Here is a 16933-nt window from a genome sequence, read left to right on the forward strand (position 1 = left end):
AATTGCAAAATCTGTGCGTGTTGTTCATTGAATGTACATGTTATAAGTGATGAATAGAGAAAACTGCTTTTATAGTAATAATTTTTTTGTCATTCTTCAGTCATAACTAAACAAAAATTATAAGTAAAATATAATGTTATTTTACTTACAAAATTATAAGTAAAACATAAATGAATACTATTCATATCAATATTGTTTTTAGTGGACAAATATGCTTATAAGGGCTTGTTAAGTCTAGCTAAGCAGGCAGAATGGAATATAATGCTACTCACAAGATATAATGACTGTTGAAACTGTTTTTATGTTTCGTTTTAATGAAAGCTCTAGTGGAGAAACCAGTATTACAGAGGTTTGTTAACAGGAATAGAAGAAGAAATTTTAAAGCCATTCCAGGAAGCTCAAGATTTTCATCTTTCACTTTTACCCAAAATAAAGCAAGTAATTCTGATGTTCAAAATCTGCAATCCATTGGCATTTCCACCAATTTATTCTTTAAGTTTATAAAGTTGAAAAGTTACCTTTCAAGGAAAGCAATGGTTTCTGGACCTGTAAATTTCCCATGCATGGATCTTCTTTTGATGGATATAAAATGTAAACAGTTCTGTCAAATCTGTAAGGCATTTGGCCATAACGCTTCCCAGATCACCTACTTTACTGATAATTTTGTTAAATTAAGGAGCATGTTATATACTCTATGGAAACCCTCTTTTTTCAAGATTCTTGCTTTCATTTTTGCTCTTTGATCCTATCTGCCATTTTAATCATACCACAGTCTTTCCTTGCTTAGAAGTAGCAAGATCATAAAAAATGCTCAAAATATCACAAATAAACAACTCTGTCATCCAAACCACATTTTTAAAAGGTGGAGACCTTATGAAAGTGTTTTTCACTTTCTAGGAACACTGCAAATGTGTTTCACATGTAGACATTGCTAACAGAACGTGCCACTTCAGTTACCGCTTCAGTCAGCGTGGGATCTCATGCCTCCTACCATATGCAACAATAGGTGTTTCCATGTTATCACGTAACAGAGAGAAAAATCTCAAACCTAATACAGTGGTTTTTGCATAATTCGCAATTTTTTACTGTGTAACTTAACACCGTTTAGTTCAGCTAAAATTTTTTCAGTGCAAAGCTATCTTGATGAAGGAAGCTGTATGTTGATTTATACACTCATGTAAGCTCTTTAATTTGGGTAATGACTTCAGAATGTTTTTCTGTCAACGCAGCTGCACCATTAGAACATATTCCTGTACTAAATTTAAACCACATTCCTTAAGAGTGTAATCCTTCATAGTTTTATGCAGTTCAGATTTAGTCGTGTTTGTCATCAATGAAGCTGAAAAAAATTCTTCCTCGTATCTCTACTGTGTTCAAATTGCATATGCATGCATGCTAAGTTGCTTCAGTTGTGTCTGACTCTTTGTGACCTATGGACTGTAGCCCACCAGGCTCCTCTGTCTATGGGATTCTCCTGGCAAGAGTACTGGAGTGGATTGCCATGCCTTCCTCCAGGAGATCTTCACCTAGGGATTAAACCCTAGTCTTCTGCACTGGCAGGCATATTCTTTACCACTAGAGCCACCTGGGAAGCCCCAAATTGCATATACATATTTCAAATTACGGAGAAGGCAATGGCACCCCACTCCAGTACTCTTGCCTGGAAAATCCCATGGATGGAGGAGCCAGGTGGGCTGCAGTCCATGGGGTCGCTAAGAGTCGGACACGACTGAGTGACTTCACTTTCACTTTTCACTTTTATGCATTGGAGAAGGAAATGGCAACCCACTCCAGTGTTCTTGCCTGGAGAATCCCAGGGACGGGGGGCCTGGTGGGCTGCCGTCTATTGTCATGTTAGCAGTATGTGTGCATTCAACAATTTGAAATGAAGAAAAAACAAAAATACCTTGCTACCTGTATTTTTTTGTGTGAGTTAATCTGTCACCGTCTTGAGCTAGTTGCTGAATTTGTCCAACTATGAAAAATGATATTTGATATACCTAGACATGATTTACCCATAATTTCTAAGATTCTTGAGAGTTTTGCACTATTTTTTAAATCTTGGCATCCCTACTTTATTAGGCACAAGGGACAATGCTTATATGGGAAATTTTCAACCTCCATGTCTATCAATTTTTTAAAATTCAATAATCTTTCAGAGTGCTCTTTAAGTTTTGAACTTATTCTTCTATCTTCTTTCTGAATGCTACCTAAATTTGATGTTTATTTATTTATACAATTTTTACAGGCTACACTTCACTTATATTACTACAAAACACTAGCTACATTCCCCATGTTGTACAATATATCTTGCAGCCTATTTTACACCCTGTACCTTCTACCACCCCACCTTCATATTGCCCCTTCCTCATTTCCTCCACAGCAAACTCTAGTGTGTCCTCTTTATCTGAGTGAGTCTGTTTCTTTTTTGTTGCATTCACTAGTTTGTTGTATTTTTTAGGTCTCACACATAAGTTACACATTGTCTTTGCCTGTCTAACGTTTCACTTAGCATGTTGTGTGTGTCGTGTGTGTGTTTAGTTGTTAAGTCCTGACTCTTCTGAGACACTATGGACCATAGCCTTCCAGGCTCCTCTGTCCATGGGATTTCCCAGGCAAGCACACTGGAGTGGTTTGCAGTTTCCTCCTCCAGGGGATCTTCCCAAACAAACCTACATCTTCCATACGGGCAGGCAATAACGTCCTCTATGTCCACGCACATTGCAGCATATAGCAAAGTTTCATTCTTTTTTATGGCTGAGTAGTATTCCATTGTGTATCTGTGTGTACACACATATACATATATATATATATACACACCACATCTTTAGCTGCTCTTTTATTGTTGGACTCTTAGGTTGCTTATAATGATGCTATGAACATTGTTGTGCCATGTATTTTTGATTTGGTGTTTTTGGTGGGATTTTTTTTACATACATCTATACAACCAGGAGTGGAGTTTCTGGGTCATACAGTAGTTCCAATTTTAGTATTTTGAGAAACCTTCATACTTTTTTCCACAGTGGCCGCACCAATTTACATTCCTACTAAACAGTGTTGGAGGGTTCTCTTTCCTCTGCATCCTTGCCAACATTTGTTCTTTGTGTTCTTTTTGATGATAGCCATTCTGACAGGTGTGATGTGGTTTTTGATTTGCATTTCCCTGATGATTTAATGATGTTGAGCATCTTTTCATGTCCCTGTTGGCCACCTGTACTTCTTCTTTGGAAAAATGTCAATTCAGTTCTTCTGCTCAGTTTTTAATCAAGTTGTTTGTATCTTGATATTGCATTGCAAGAGCTGTTTACATATGTTGGATAATAATTCCTTATTAGTCATACCATTTGCAAATATTTTCTCCCATTCAGTATGCTTTTTGTTTTGTTGATGGTTTCCTTTCCTGTGCAAAAACTTTTAAGTTTATTTAGGTCCTATTTGTTTATTTTTGCTTTTATTTCCTTTACTTTATGAGACAGATCAAAAAAAGAAAAAAACTTTCCTCAAATCTTCTTCCCAATCTTCCCACCCAATCTGTAACCCCAGGCAACTACTAATCTATTTTATGTGTCTATGAATTTGTCTGTTTTGGACATTTCATATAAATGGAATCATACAATATGTGCTTTTTTGTGACTAGATTCTTTCACTTAGCTTACGTTTGAATACGTTTGTATTCATCCATTTTTTTTCCCCTTGGCTGCACTGCATGAGTTCCCCGACCAGGGCTTGAACCCAGGCCATAGCAGGGAAAGCCCAGAATCCTAACCACTAGGCCACCAGGGAACGCCTTTGGTATTCTTTTTTTTTTGGTATTCTTAAGTGTATGTGTCAGTACAATCTTCAGTGTGTATCAGTATTACTTTTTATTGCTGAATCATAAGGAATGATGCTAAAGCTGAAACTCCAGTACTTTGGCCACCTCGTGCGAAGAGTTGACTCATTGGAAAAGACTCTGATGCTGGGAGGGATTGGGGGCAGGAGGAGAAGGGACGACAGAGGATGAAATGGCTGGATGGCATCGCTGACTCGATGGACGTGAGTCTGAGTGAACTCTGGGAGTTGGTGATGGACAGGGAGGCCTGGCGTGCTGCGATTCATGGGGTCGCAAAGAGTTGGACATGACTGAGCGACTGAACTGAACTGAACTTTATTGTATGGATTGAGCACATTTTACTCATCTATCAGTTGAGGGACATTTAAGTTATTTCTACCTTTTAGCTGTTAAGAATAATGCTGCTATGGACATTCATATACACATTTTTGTGCGGAAGTTTTCATTTCTCTTGCATATATACCTAGAAATGAAACTGTGAGTCATGTGGTAATTCTGTATCTAACTTTTCGAGGAACAAAGTGGCTGCACCATTTGACATTCCCAGCAGCAGTAAGACAGTTCCAATTTCTCCGTATCCAAGCTAACACCTGTTATTGTCTGTCTTTTTTATTCTAGCTATCCTAGTGCGTATGAAGTGGTAGTTGACTGTGGCTAATGATGGTGAGCATCTTTTCATAAGTTTACTGACCACTTGGGAAAACTTGTATTCAAATCTTTTACCCATTTTTAAATCAAGTTGTCTTTTTATTGTTATTGTAAGAGTTCTTATATATTTCAGAAACAAGTCCCTTTTCAAACATATCAATAAAATTCACAAATATTTTCTTATTTCTTTAGATGCACAAAAGTTTTGTTTTGTTTTGTTTTCCAGCTGTGCTGAGTCTTTGTTGCTGTGCACAGCTTTCATGCTTTTCTCTCCAGCTGCAGAGGGTGGTGGTGTGGGTGGCCGGGGGAAGTCGCTACTCTTCCTTGCACTATGAGGGCTTCTCACTGTGGTGGCTTCTTTTGTTGAGAAGCACAGGCCCTAGAGTGCGCAGGTTTCAGTAGCTATGGCTTGCAGGCTCTAAAGTACAGGCTCAGTAGTTGTGGCATACGGGCTTAATTGCTCCACGGCACATGGGATCTTCCCAGACCAGAAATCGAACTGGTGTCCCTTGCATTGGCAGACAGATTCTTAACCACTGGACCACCAGGGAAGTCCCTGCACAAAAGTTTTCATAGAGTATAAATTATGTTTCTTTCATTGCTTGTGCTTTTAGTGTCATGTTTAAGAAACCATTGCCTGATTTATAGTCACAAAGATTTACTCCTATGTAATCATCTACGATTTTCTATTTTTAGCCCTTACATTTAAGGAGTCTATGGTTACAGCTAAGACCACGTTGTTCCTAGGAGTGAAATAGGCAGCCAGTTGTGGTAGAGGTTCATTTACATACCATATTAGATTAGGTTTAGGTGAGTGGAGGCTGATGTCAATCACCACAGCAGAAAAATCACAACCTTTCACCCAGTTTATAGACTTTAGCCAGATCCCACACCACAGCCCATAAACGAACAGAAGGCTGGGTCCTGAGCAAGGTGTATTCCTCCTGCAAATATATTCAGTATATTTATTCCTCCAATCTGACCCTGAAAGTTGTCAGAGTAACTGACCCATTGGAGAAAGGGAGCAGTTAGATTTTTGAGTGTTACTGAACCCAGGCAGGACCCTGGGGGCCCTGCCTCATACCAAAAACCTTTCTGTGTCTCCCATTTCTTGTTTGTAAGAAAAAGGCTTCAGCCTCCTAGATTTTCCCTGAATTCCAAAGGGGATACTCAAAGTTACTAACTAGGGGGGTGAAGGAATGTAGAAAGACATTAAAAGGAGGCAAGAAACAATAGAGCAGTGATGGGGAGGGGTCCTGGTTCTTTTTCAAGGTACACACACTACAATCTGGTACACATCTCTTGAGTTCTTCTACAGGCACTAAGTCTCCCAGGGAGATCAAGAACGGTAAATGAAGACTGATCGCAAGCATGTGGACCCCCGACTGTCTGGAACAAGAGGGCTGATAATTGAGAGTCCTGGAATATCACCGTTACTATACCAGAAGGTCACACACCTCTGCAGCCCTTCCTCCAAAATTTGCTTATAAAAACTCTTCCCAGAAAACCATTGGGTAGTTTGTGCTTTTTGAACATAAGCTGCCCCATTCTCCTCGCAATGAATCTTTCTCTCTTCCAAACTACAACTTTTCAGTTTGTTTGGTCTCGTCACGGAAGTAATACTCAAAGTCGCAAAAACCAGCGACTTCCATCTCTTCTCCTAAGGGCCGGTTTGACTTTCCTAAAAGTGGTATGTTTTCCCTGAGGTGCTCTTTTTCTCTCCCTTGCCTCCTCTAATAAGTCATTTGTTTTCCCTGAAGTGTCCCTGTCCTCTTCATCTATTAAAAAGGTACATAAAGTCTTCTTCCAGCACCAAGAGGCGTTGACAGGGACGAAGTTAGTCATTTGAAATAGTTCAATGTAGAAATAATCAGCGCTAGAACTGCCCGCCGTAGCGGGACGGGTGGCGAAGACCGACCAACTTGAGTGCTGAGTGGCAGGTAATTTTACAGCGGCCCAGAGATCCGAGTTTTTCTCCTGCGATTGGTGCAGATCAGATACGCCCAGGGTTGCCACTAGCACCTCCAAGCTTTTAGGCTGTTAGGAAAAAAGGGGGGGAGGGGTTTTAATCTTAACTAAATCTTTGCGTTGCAGTTGTCCAATCTGCCTAGATTTATACCAATTGGCAGAGCAGTAACAGCTCTGGGATATTAATAACTATGACATTATTAAAATTAATATTCTAGCGTCAAGTCCATTTGGGGCTGTCCTGAGAGTGGGGAGTCCAGAGTCAGCGGGGGCCATTCTAAGTTATACAAGAGAGAGAATAATAGAGGACCAGGGGTTCTGCCCCCCGAGTTTCCCCCCAGGCCGTGTACTCTACAGGTTCGGGCAGCCGCGCCGCCCGCCCCAGCTCGGTATTTCCAAACAGCGCGAGACCACGGGGCCGTCAACTCGCACGGCTACTGGCGCTTGGACACCCTCTCTCAGCTTTGGCGCCGAACCGTTCTCCACCTTGTGGCCGCAACCATTGGCTGCGCGCTCGGAGGGTATACAGGTCAATCTCACGACCAAGGCTTTTCCGAATGAAGTTTCCGACTAATTCTCAGGGAAAATTCATTTAAAAATTGAGGAGTCACATGAAATTCAGCTAGCGACATCGCAGAAGGCTCTTTTGCTAAAAAGACAGAGCAGATCTGACTCTGATTCCCCCCACGTTCCAAGGGAAGCTGCGAGGGTGGTTCCGTCCGAGGCGGGGACTCCGCCTCCATGGGCGCCGCCATTTTGTTTGGCTCGAGGGGTGCAAGCGGCGCCTTGGGGGGTGGGGTCCTTTAGGCGCCTCACCTAACCCCGCTGCCGAGTTGTTGCTGCTCGCCGGGAGCCCTTCTCCCCGGCCAGGGGCGCGGAACCATGTACATAAAGCAGGTGAGGCCTGTGCGTCCCTCCCGCCCCTCGGGGGCTCGTGAGGACAGCTCCTGTCGGGGGTGTTGCTTCTTGCAGGGGGGCGCGGGGCTGGACAGGGACTGTGGGGGAGGGGCGCAGCTCGGGGCGCCGCTTTGCAGCCCGAGCCTCTCCGCAGGGCGCTTGTCTGAGGGAGGCGGGCTCTAGCGGAGAGAGCTGGAGGGGCTGGCGAAGTGGGCCTTTTGGAGGGAACCGGGCCCTCCCGGGTGCACGAGAAGCAGCTTGGTCCTGTGGGGCTAGGCAGCCCCCTCGCGAGCCTTTTGCGTGGCGTGTGTGAAGAGAGGGTGTCCCCGGCCTCGGGACGCCTGTGGGGTCCAAGCTGGGTGTCAGCTTAGCCAGGGGCCTCGCTCCTCCCCGAGTTACCGGAGACGTGAAAGGGTCCCTCCTTCCTGCAGAATGTGTAGCGCCTCCTCATTCCGTTGTTTACTTTCTGTCAAAATGGTCTTCCCGCGCTGGAGGCCACCCCGAAAATGAGCCCATTCACACTCCTTAAGAGAAGTTTCTCGGCTGGATGTGTTGGACTCTGAGCAGTCCTGTCCTGGATGGGCGGCTCTTTTTTGGTCAGAGTGTGACTGAAAGGGGCGCCCAGGACCGCTGAGCCCCCTTGCGTACTTGATAAGACTTTTATCCGGCCCTCTGATGGTTAGTGTTCCAGCCAGCCGTACCCAGTGTATTTGATTTTGAGCGCTCCCTAACAGGTTACTAATTATAACTTCTCCTAAGCAACACTGGTAGTGGTTACTGATGTACGGGCAGTTTTAAGAAGATTTTTAAATCATTTTCCAAGATAAATTTTTCTTCTCTGACATGGAAATTTTTCTATTTGGCATTAAATGGGAAACCAGAAAGGGAAGGAGGGCAAAAGGAAAATACTAGCTTAGAGGTTATTTCTTTTGGGGAGTGTTACTTCTTTCTGAAAAAAATCTCTCTTCTGTTTGTTAGGTTATTATCCAGGGTTTTCGAAGTTATAGAGATCAAACAATTGTAGACCCGTTCAGTTCAAAACATAACGTTATTGGTAAGTGTTCATGGTTCACTCTTGTCAGTTTTCTGTCTACATAGTCGTTTAAATTTGCCTACATTAGGCTTAAGGAGACAGGAATTGTCTTAATATTACATAAATTTGTATGTTTTTTTTTCTGTGTGAATACTTTTATCTGCCCTGATGAAATTGCTTCCTTTTTACGTTTAAAAATACTTGGATAAGACAGAGTATTCATTTTTATTTGGTAGCCTTGTATGTGTTTTAATAGATTTAAGTTTATAGTGAATGGCACTAAATTTAGCATTTCAGCTATTCTTGGTATGTCATTTCCTACTTTAAAAATGGTCACTATTGCCTTATTTCAAAGATGACCATTCTTTATTCACAAATTAGGTTGTTCTAAGATTTTTTTTTTTTTTCCTATTATAATGTCCAAGGACAGACCATGCAGCTTGATAGGAAAAGCATAAACTTTGGATCATGGCAGAATGGGATTCAAATCCCAGTTCTGCTATGTATTCTTCAGACTTCCTGATGCTTCAGTTTTCTCACTTGAAAAGTGGAAATAATGATACATGTTTCTTAGGGCTGTTGGGAACATTAAATGAGAAAGCAATAATGTGAGGATAAGGGGGCTAATGGTGATTGTCCTTCAATATAATAGTTAATATATAGGTTCTACAGATGATAGTGATACAGACAGCAGGTGTTTCCTGACCATCTGCTGAGTTTTTAAAGAACAGATTAAATGAGTGCTTCTAGACACCAGAAAGGAGAAGGCGATGGCACCCCACTCCAGTACTCTCGCCTGGAAAATCCCATGGACAGAGGAGCCTGGTAGGCTGCAGTCCATGGGGTCGCTAAGATTCGGACACCACTGAGCGACTTCACTTTCACTTTTCACTTTCATGCATTGGAGAAGGAAATGGCAACCCATTCCAGTATTCTTGGCCTGGAGAATCCCAGGGACAGGGGAGCCTGGTGGGCTGCCGTCTATGGGGTCTCACAGAGTCGGACACGCCTGAAGCGACTTAGTAGCAGCAGCAGCAGACACCAGAAAAGTATAGAATCGCTGTCAACATGGATTTCAGCTATACAGTGTCCTAGTTGGCTTGGTCTGCCACAACAAAATATCATAGACTAGATGGCTTAAACAACAGGGATTTATTTTTTCACTGCTCTGGAGAACCTTTGTTTGAACCTCTCCCTCTTGAAAGAGCAATAGTCCTACCATAAAGGCCTCACTCCTAACCTCATGTAAATTACCTCCCAAAGACCCCCTTATCTCCAAAAAGCTTCACATAGTAGGGTTAGGGCTTTAACATATGAATTGGGGGTCAGGGAGAGTATGTACCATGGAGTCCATAGCTTGAGGTAAGATTCATACTGTTGACTAAAAAAAATGCATGAGTTGGGAATTAAGTTTTATTTGGGGCAAAATGAGGACTGCAGCCCAGGAGACAAGCACCTCAGAGAACTCTGTGAGACTGCTCCAAAGAGGCAGTGGGGGAAGGTCAGTGCATTCAAGCCTTTTGGTGGTTATTCAGTTGCTAAATTGTGTCTGACTCTTTGTGACCCCATGGAGTGCAGCATGCCAGCCTTCCCTGTCCTTTACCATCTCCTGGAATTTGCTCTGACTCATGTCCATCGAGTTGGTGATGCGATCCAACCATCTCATTTCTGTCACCCCCTTCTCCTCCTGCCTTCAATCTTTCCCGGCATCAGGGTCTTTTCTAATAAGTTGGCCGTTCTCATCAGGTGGCCAAAGTATTGGAGCTTCAGCTTCAACATCAGTCCTTACAGTAAGTATTCAGAATTGATTTTCTTTAGGATTGACTGGTTTGATCTCCTTGCAGTACAAGGGACTCCCAAGAGTCTTCTCCAACACCACAGTTCAAAAGCATCAATTCTTGGTGCTCAGCCTTCTTTATGGTCCAACTCTCACATCCATACACGACTACTGGAAAAACCATAGCTTTGACTAGGCAGACCTTTGTAGGCACAGTAATGTCTGCTTTTTAATATGCTGTCTAGGTTAGTCATAGCTTTTCTTCCAAGAAGCAAGCGTCTTTTAATTTCATGGCTGCAGTCACCATCTGCAGTGATTTTGGAGCCCTGAAAAATAAAGTCTCACTGTTTCCATTGTTTCCCCATCTATTTGCCATGAAAAGATGGGACCGGATGCCATGGTTGTCGTTTTTTGAATGTTGAGTATTAAGCCAGCTTTTTCACTCTCCTCTTTAACCTTCAGCAAGAGGCTCTTCAGTTCCTCTTCGCTTTCTGCCATAAGGGTGGTATATCATCTGCATATCTGAGGTGATTGATAATTCTCCCGGCAATCTTGATTCCAGCCTGTGCTTCATCCAGCCCAGCATTTCTCATGATGTACTCTGCATATAAGTTAAATAAGCAGGGTGAAAATATACAGCCTTGATGCACTCCTTTCCCTATTTTGAACCAGTCCATTGTTCCATGTTGAGTTCTAACTGTTCTAACAGGTTTCTCTGGAGGCAGGTAAGGTGGTCTGGTAGTCTGATCTCTTGAAGAATTTTCCACAGTTTGTTGTGATGCACACAGTCAAAGGCTTTAGCGTAGTCAGTGAAGCAGAGGTGGATATTTTTTTGGAACTCTCTTGCTTTTCTTTGATCCAGTGGACGTTGGCAATTTGATCTCTGGTTCTTCTGCCTTTTCTAAATCCAGCTTGAACATCTGGGAATTCTCTGTTTAGGAGAACTGAAGCCTTGCTGGGAGAATTTTGAACATTACTTTGCAAGCGCTTACTTGACACAAAGTTTTCTGCTAGTCAAGAGGAGAGAATGTCATCATGAGGGATTTAGTTATTTTCTAGATCTGAAGAGATGCAGGAATTGGGATCATGAAATCAGTTCCTGAAAATATCTGTCTGAAGACCTGTTGCACCAGTTTCCCTGGTGGGAAAGTGAGAGTGAGCACAGTGCCTGACTCTCCACCCTGAATTCAGCTTGGGGGGTGCTGAAGGCCAGCAGCTGCAGCAGCACAGGGTTCAGTCTCTGCAGAGGCAAATGGCAACTGCCCTTGTTGTTCTGTTGCTGGCAAATGCTCTTGGCAGGTGCCAGTTTAGTTGACAATACAGAAATAAGGGTGAACAGTGAATACTAATGTTCCCAGAGAAACTTTTGAGAATCATATTTTATTTTGAAATAAATAATAAAATTTAAAAATTGAGGGCACGAAAAAGCCTGCCTTTGAAACATCAGTTGCAGCTTTGTAGTTGGTAATAAAAACATACTTTTCCTTCTGCCTTAACCTACTGAAAAATCATTAATTAGTGTGCTATAAGAATAGATTGATTGTACTAGAGTTTTACTTACATTTTGATTATAAGCATCTTCTGATTTTCATCAATCAGAAAATCTTTAGAAATGGAGAAACGTGAATAATTACTAGATTTAGATTATTTCCTTAACTCATAAATTAGAAGTGGTTAATTATCTTAATATCAGTTTTATACAGTTATAGTTTCTCTTTGGTATCTTGGATGTGACTAAAACTTGTTATAAAATCTTAGTCTTTTTGCATATAACCTAAGCATATCCCTAGATTACTTGTAATACAGTGTAAATGCTATGTAAATAGCTGTAAATACAATGTACATCATGTGTAAATAGTTGCCAGCTTGTGGCAAATTCTGGTTTGTTTTTGGAACTTTCTGAAAACCCCCAGTCTATGGTTGATTAAATCCTTGGGTCTGGAACCCAGTGGAGGACTAATTTTATCCCTGGTGGCTTAGAGGGTAAAGCGTCTGACTGCAATGAGGGAGACCCGGGTTCGATCCCTGGGTCAGGAAGATCCCCTGGAGAAGGAAATGGCAATCCACTCCAGTACTCTTGCCTGGAGAATCCCATGGACCAGGGAGCCTGGTCAGCTACTGTCCGTGGGATCACAAAGAGTTGGACAGGACTGAGCTACGACATGTTTGTTTGGTTGGTTGGTTGTTCTTGACATTTCAATTGTTTTGGTTTTGTAAGATGATGGCCATCATTACCTAGAATGATTAACTTATATCTGTAGGGCCTCTTCAGTTTAGTTCAGTTCAGTCACTCAGTTGTGTCCGACTCTGTGAGCTCATGAATCACAGCACGCCAGGCCTCCCTGTCCATCACCAACTCCCAGAGTTCACTCAGACTTGCGTCCATTGAGTCAGTGATGCCATCCAGCCATCTCATCCTCTGTCGTCCCCTTCTCCTCCTGCCCCCAATCCCTCCCAGCATCAGAGTCTTTTCCCATGAGTCAACTCTTCGCATGAGGTGGCCAAAGTACTGGAGTTTCAGCTTTAGCATCATTCCCTCCAAAGAAATCCCAGGGCTGATCTCCTTCAGAATGGACTAGTTGGATCTCCCTGCAGTCCAAGGGACTCTCAAGAGTCTTCTCCCAACACCACAGTTCAAAAGCATCAGTTCTTCTGGTAGGGCCTCTTACCAGGTAGCTATTTTACTACTTTGGTTGAAACATTAGGATTGTTAATAGTCAGTTACAAAGGAAATTATCTAAATGTTCTTTTGTTTAACTGAAAAAAAAAATGATATTGTTTAATGTATTTTAAAAACAAGTCCGGACTTCTGGCAGTCCAGTGGTTGAGACTTCACCTTCCAGTACACAAGGTGCAGGTTCAATCCCTGGTCCAGGAGCAAAGATCCCCATGCCTTACGACCACAAAAGCATAAAGCAGAAATAATATTGTAACAAATTTAATAAAGACTTTAAAAACAGTCCACATCAAAAAAAAAAATCTTAAAAAATAAAAACAAGTCCGTTAATCGTGTAAGAAAGACCAAAAGTAATATACACTGAGATTGATCCTAAACATAACTTTTGAAAGCATACCACTTTAATGATTTTCGACCCTTAGAAAAATAATGATTTGAAGGCAGGGAGAACCTCGTGTGCTGATACTTGTTTGATGTTTAAATGTAATAACCATAAACCTTTTTAAGGTTATCTTTATCCCGATCCTTCTAACAAAAGAAATATACGTGACCTTTTAGAACATAAAGAGCATAGAAGCTAAAAGGAAAAAGAATTAAACTGTAGTCCCTCTACCCAGAGATAGCTATTTCCTGTTAATGATCTACTTGTGTTAGTCCCCTGCTTTCCTGGAAAACAGAGCCCCAAGCCTGCTTAGCTGCTAGGGCCTTAATGGGAGAATGCAGTTTGAGGGCAGGAGTGAGGGGTCATACCTTTACAAAGAAGATATATCTGGTTTGTGGTCACGCTGGATCACTTCTAGACAGATTTTGTGAAGCCATCTTATATAATCACAGGAGAGTTATCAATGTCAGTAAATTTAGCATCAATACAGTAGTCGTTTATTCTTTTTCTATTTATGTTGACTGACCAAGAAATGTTCTTTATAACATTTCCTCCCACCCCAGTACAGGATTTAATTTAGGATCAGGCGTTGCATTTAGTTGTCACGTCTCTTTATTCTCATTTATTTTTTATTTTTATTTTTTCCTGATGTAGAACATTTATTTATTTATTCCATGGAACACTCAAAGTTTAGATCAGTGGGAATTTTAATCGAAGAATTGTACATTTTCTTCCCACATATATCGCTTTGTATTAGGAAATGACATTGTGATCCATTTCACTACAGTATTACAAAACATTTACAAGAAAATATTAAAAATAACTCAAACATGAAAGGCAAGATGGGGGTGAAATAAACTGGTTTTTCCAGAAATCTCTACTCCAGTGCCCACAGCACACAATAAGAGAGCCAAAACAAAACAAATAATTCTCATTTAATCTGGGTCATTTCCACAGCCTTTGTCTTTTACAATGTTGGTTTTGAGATATATTATGTAAATGATGTGTCCTTTTCAGGGTACTCCATGTGGAGGCACACGATCTCCATCTGCTGCTTATTGATGATTATACTTTTGATCAGTAAAGAGTGTGTCATTTTTCCACTATAGTAGTGTTTTTTCCTTTGCAACTGATAAATAATGTGGAGAGATTTGGGGACCATGCAAATACTGTGTTCCTTATCAAAATTCCCCCTTGGATTTAGTATTCATCAATAATTCTTGCCTTTATTCTGGTAGTTACAGGATGATGATATTCTATTCCAGCACTCCTCTCACATTTACCCTTTGTTATTTTACTATAATCAAGCATCCTTTCTCCTTAGCTGTTTATTTCTATATTTTCAGTATGGACTCATGAATTATTCTCCTCCACTTCCACCTAAGCCCTAATTTATAATTCATCTAATTATTTTAGTGCTCAAATTATGCTAGATTTCCCTAGTAGAAGGCCCCCTTCAAGTTGGCCTGAGTCTGTTGTATGCCTTTTTTTTTAAAGCACTTCATTATTTTCTGATCTCTTTAGAATTTACTTTGGATTAAAGATAATGACTTTGGGGCTAAATTGTTCAGGATATTGGTCAAGATTGAGAGAGTGACATAGTTATTCATGACTCTTAATGAAAATTCTGCTGAACAGAAAAGTTCAAATAAATTCATTATACCTGATGCATTTGATTTTCTTTTATGTATAGAATTGCTTATTTCTGAATTCAGGTAGTAAAACAAGTGCCTTATAGTTGTCTGTATTTTTGTGATTCTGAGAGACTATACTTGATGTATAGGGCTGATCAGAAAACAGTTTTAATATGGAAATGGTTTGAGAATTTTTAATGACTGTTTAAGTATTTTAAAATTTTAGCATGTGAATCTTTAAATTGTTAGATGTATTATATACAATTAAAATAGAATTACATGTCCATTGTAATGAAGACCAGGTAATAAGTTTAGTTATTCCTGTTAATTTTAAACTATTGAGAAAGAGCAAAAAAGTAAACAATGAAATAAATTTCTTTAAGAAAAAAACTGAAGATGAAACAAAAACTGTACTCATTTGGTAATTAAAGCTGTTTTATTATTTGCTGTTCACTGTTCTGTTAGTATTTAAGTTTTAAGATGTTTTGTTAGAAAATAGGATTTTATATCTTTGAATACTTTCAGTTTAAAATTTTACTGTTTTTTATACAAAATAACATACTTTTTGAAATTTTACAGTGGGCAGAAATGGATCTGGAAAAAGTAACTTTTTTTATGGTAGGTATTATATTTTGAATTCTAAATATAATAGGACCTAGGTATCTTAAGGTAGTTTATCTGAGGTTATGTCTGCATGAAACAGAAGAAATACTTCTTCAAACACGATTGAAATTTAATGTAGAGGGTTTAGAGTGTAAGAATCTGAGCTCTGTGCTAGTGGCTAATTAGCCGTGTGAGATTATGCAAAACAACTTCTCAAAGTAGTCTTTCACTTTAAAAACAGGTATTTACCCTGCCTACCTTCGATGAGTTGTGAGAATCAAATGAGATTTATGTACAGGAGTGCTTTCTAAACTTCAGTGCCATATAGAAATGTTGTAAATGCAGAAAGAGAGAGAAAGAATATAAGTGCAGTAGAATAGTTAATATTGTTATGGGAAATAGCTATCTGTTTCATCTAAATCAATTATTTGAATAAAAGATGGAGGAGTATAAAAAACTGTAGACTCAACAAAGACAGTTGTCAGAAGGTACTAAATAGAGCTTTGAAAACTAGCTCTTAAAATGCATTTAAGAATAGTAATGCCTGTGTTAAATTCTTTGGGGAGGAAAAATATTTTAACAGATTTGGACTATATAGAGTAGGTTGAAGAATTTTTGAACGTCTTAATTGAGTGGTGCTTGAGGAAAAGGGAGCATTAGTAATAGTAGAGGTTCTGTCCCTTCTCTGCTCACAGCTCTAAAGGGCACTCTGAATCCCATCAGTAGTTGTAATTTGGGGATGGTGAGAAGAGTAGGATTGGAGTGGAAGTATTTCATAATCTCTAGGAGTTTGAATTTGTCTCCTCCAAGGTGATTATAAAAGAAAACAAATCCCCACCATCACCCCCAGCATACATATTCATATACACACACTCAGTCTTCTAGAGTGTCAAAAGTCTCTCGGGTGGACTGGGAATACAAAAGTTGAGTAAAGAGTTACATTTCTAGGAGAGGGTCGTCCAGTTAGGCATTCTGAGGAAGTGGCATGAATGACACCTTCTTCTTTACAGAAGACAAAGGGCGTGTAGGTACTGCAGCAGAGAGTGGAAATCTGAAGCGTTTCCCAGTATTTCCTACTTGGTTCTGTTTCTTTAGACAAAGTATCCAATTAATGATATTATAGGAATATATCCTATTTTGTTAAATATTTTAATTTATATCATTTATATGTAGTGGATAAAAGCAAATATAGCATGAAACCTGAACATGTATACTCTGATCAAGTCACACCTTACTTCTACTTGTCTTTTTGTGTATTTCAGTGTTTTCTTTTTATTTTCTTACCTTAAATGTTTTAGTGAAAGCTTGTTAATATTTTTCTAATATCATCATTTCGTAGGTGATTAATCTGTACAGGCAAATTTTCTGCATTCCTTTTGTCTATATAAAACAGTCTGTATTGTTCATTACCTGATAGAAACACTGTGTTCTCTGAAGGTACGGGAGATTATAACTAAAGCATAAGTCTTTTTAGATTGTACT

General features: G+C 40.2%; 1 protein-coding gene across 1 annotated transcript in view; it reads left to right on the top strand.

Moving 5' to 3' along the window:
• Positions 1-7330: 7330 nt before the first annotated feature.
• SMC3 (structural maintenance of chromosomes 3) overlaps positions 7331-16933 on the top strand; it is a 38540-nt gene continuing 28937 nt past the window's right edge. The window contains exons 1-3 of the mRNA XM_052660797.1: positions 7331-7345; positions 8324-8399; positions 15428-15466. Coding sequence (XP_052516757.1) covers positions 7331-7345; positions 8324-8399; positions 15428-15466 — 130 coding nt within the window. The remainder of the gene's footprint in view (positions 7346-8323; positions 8400-15427; positions 15467-16933) is intronic.

The sequence above is a fragment of the Budorcas taxicolor genome, chromosome 23, assembly GCF_023091745.1.
Source record: "Budorcas taxicolor isolate Tak-1 chromosome 23, Takin1.1, whole genome shotgun sequence".
NCBI classification, from domain to species: domain Eukaryota; kingdom Metazoa; phylum Chordata; class Mammalia; order Artiodactyla; family Bovidae; genus Budorcas; species Budorcas taxicolor.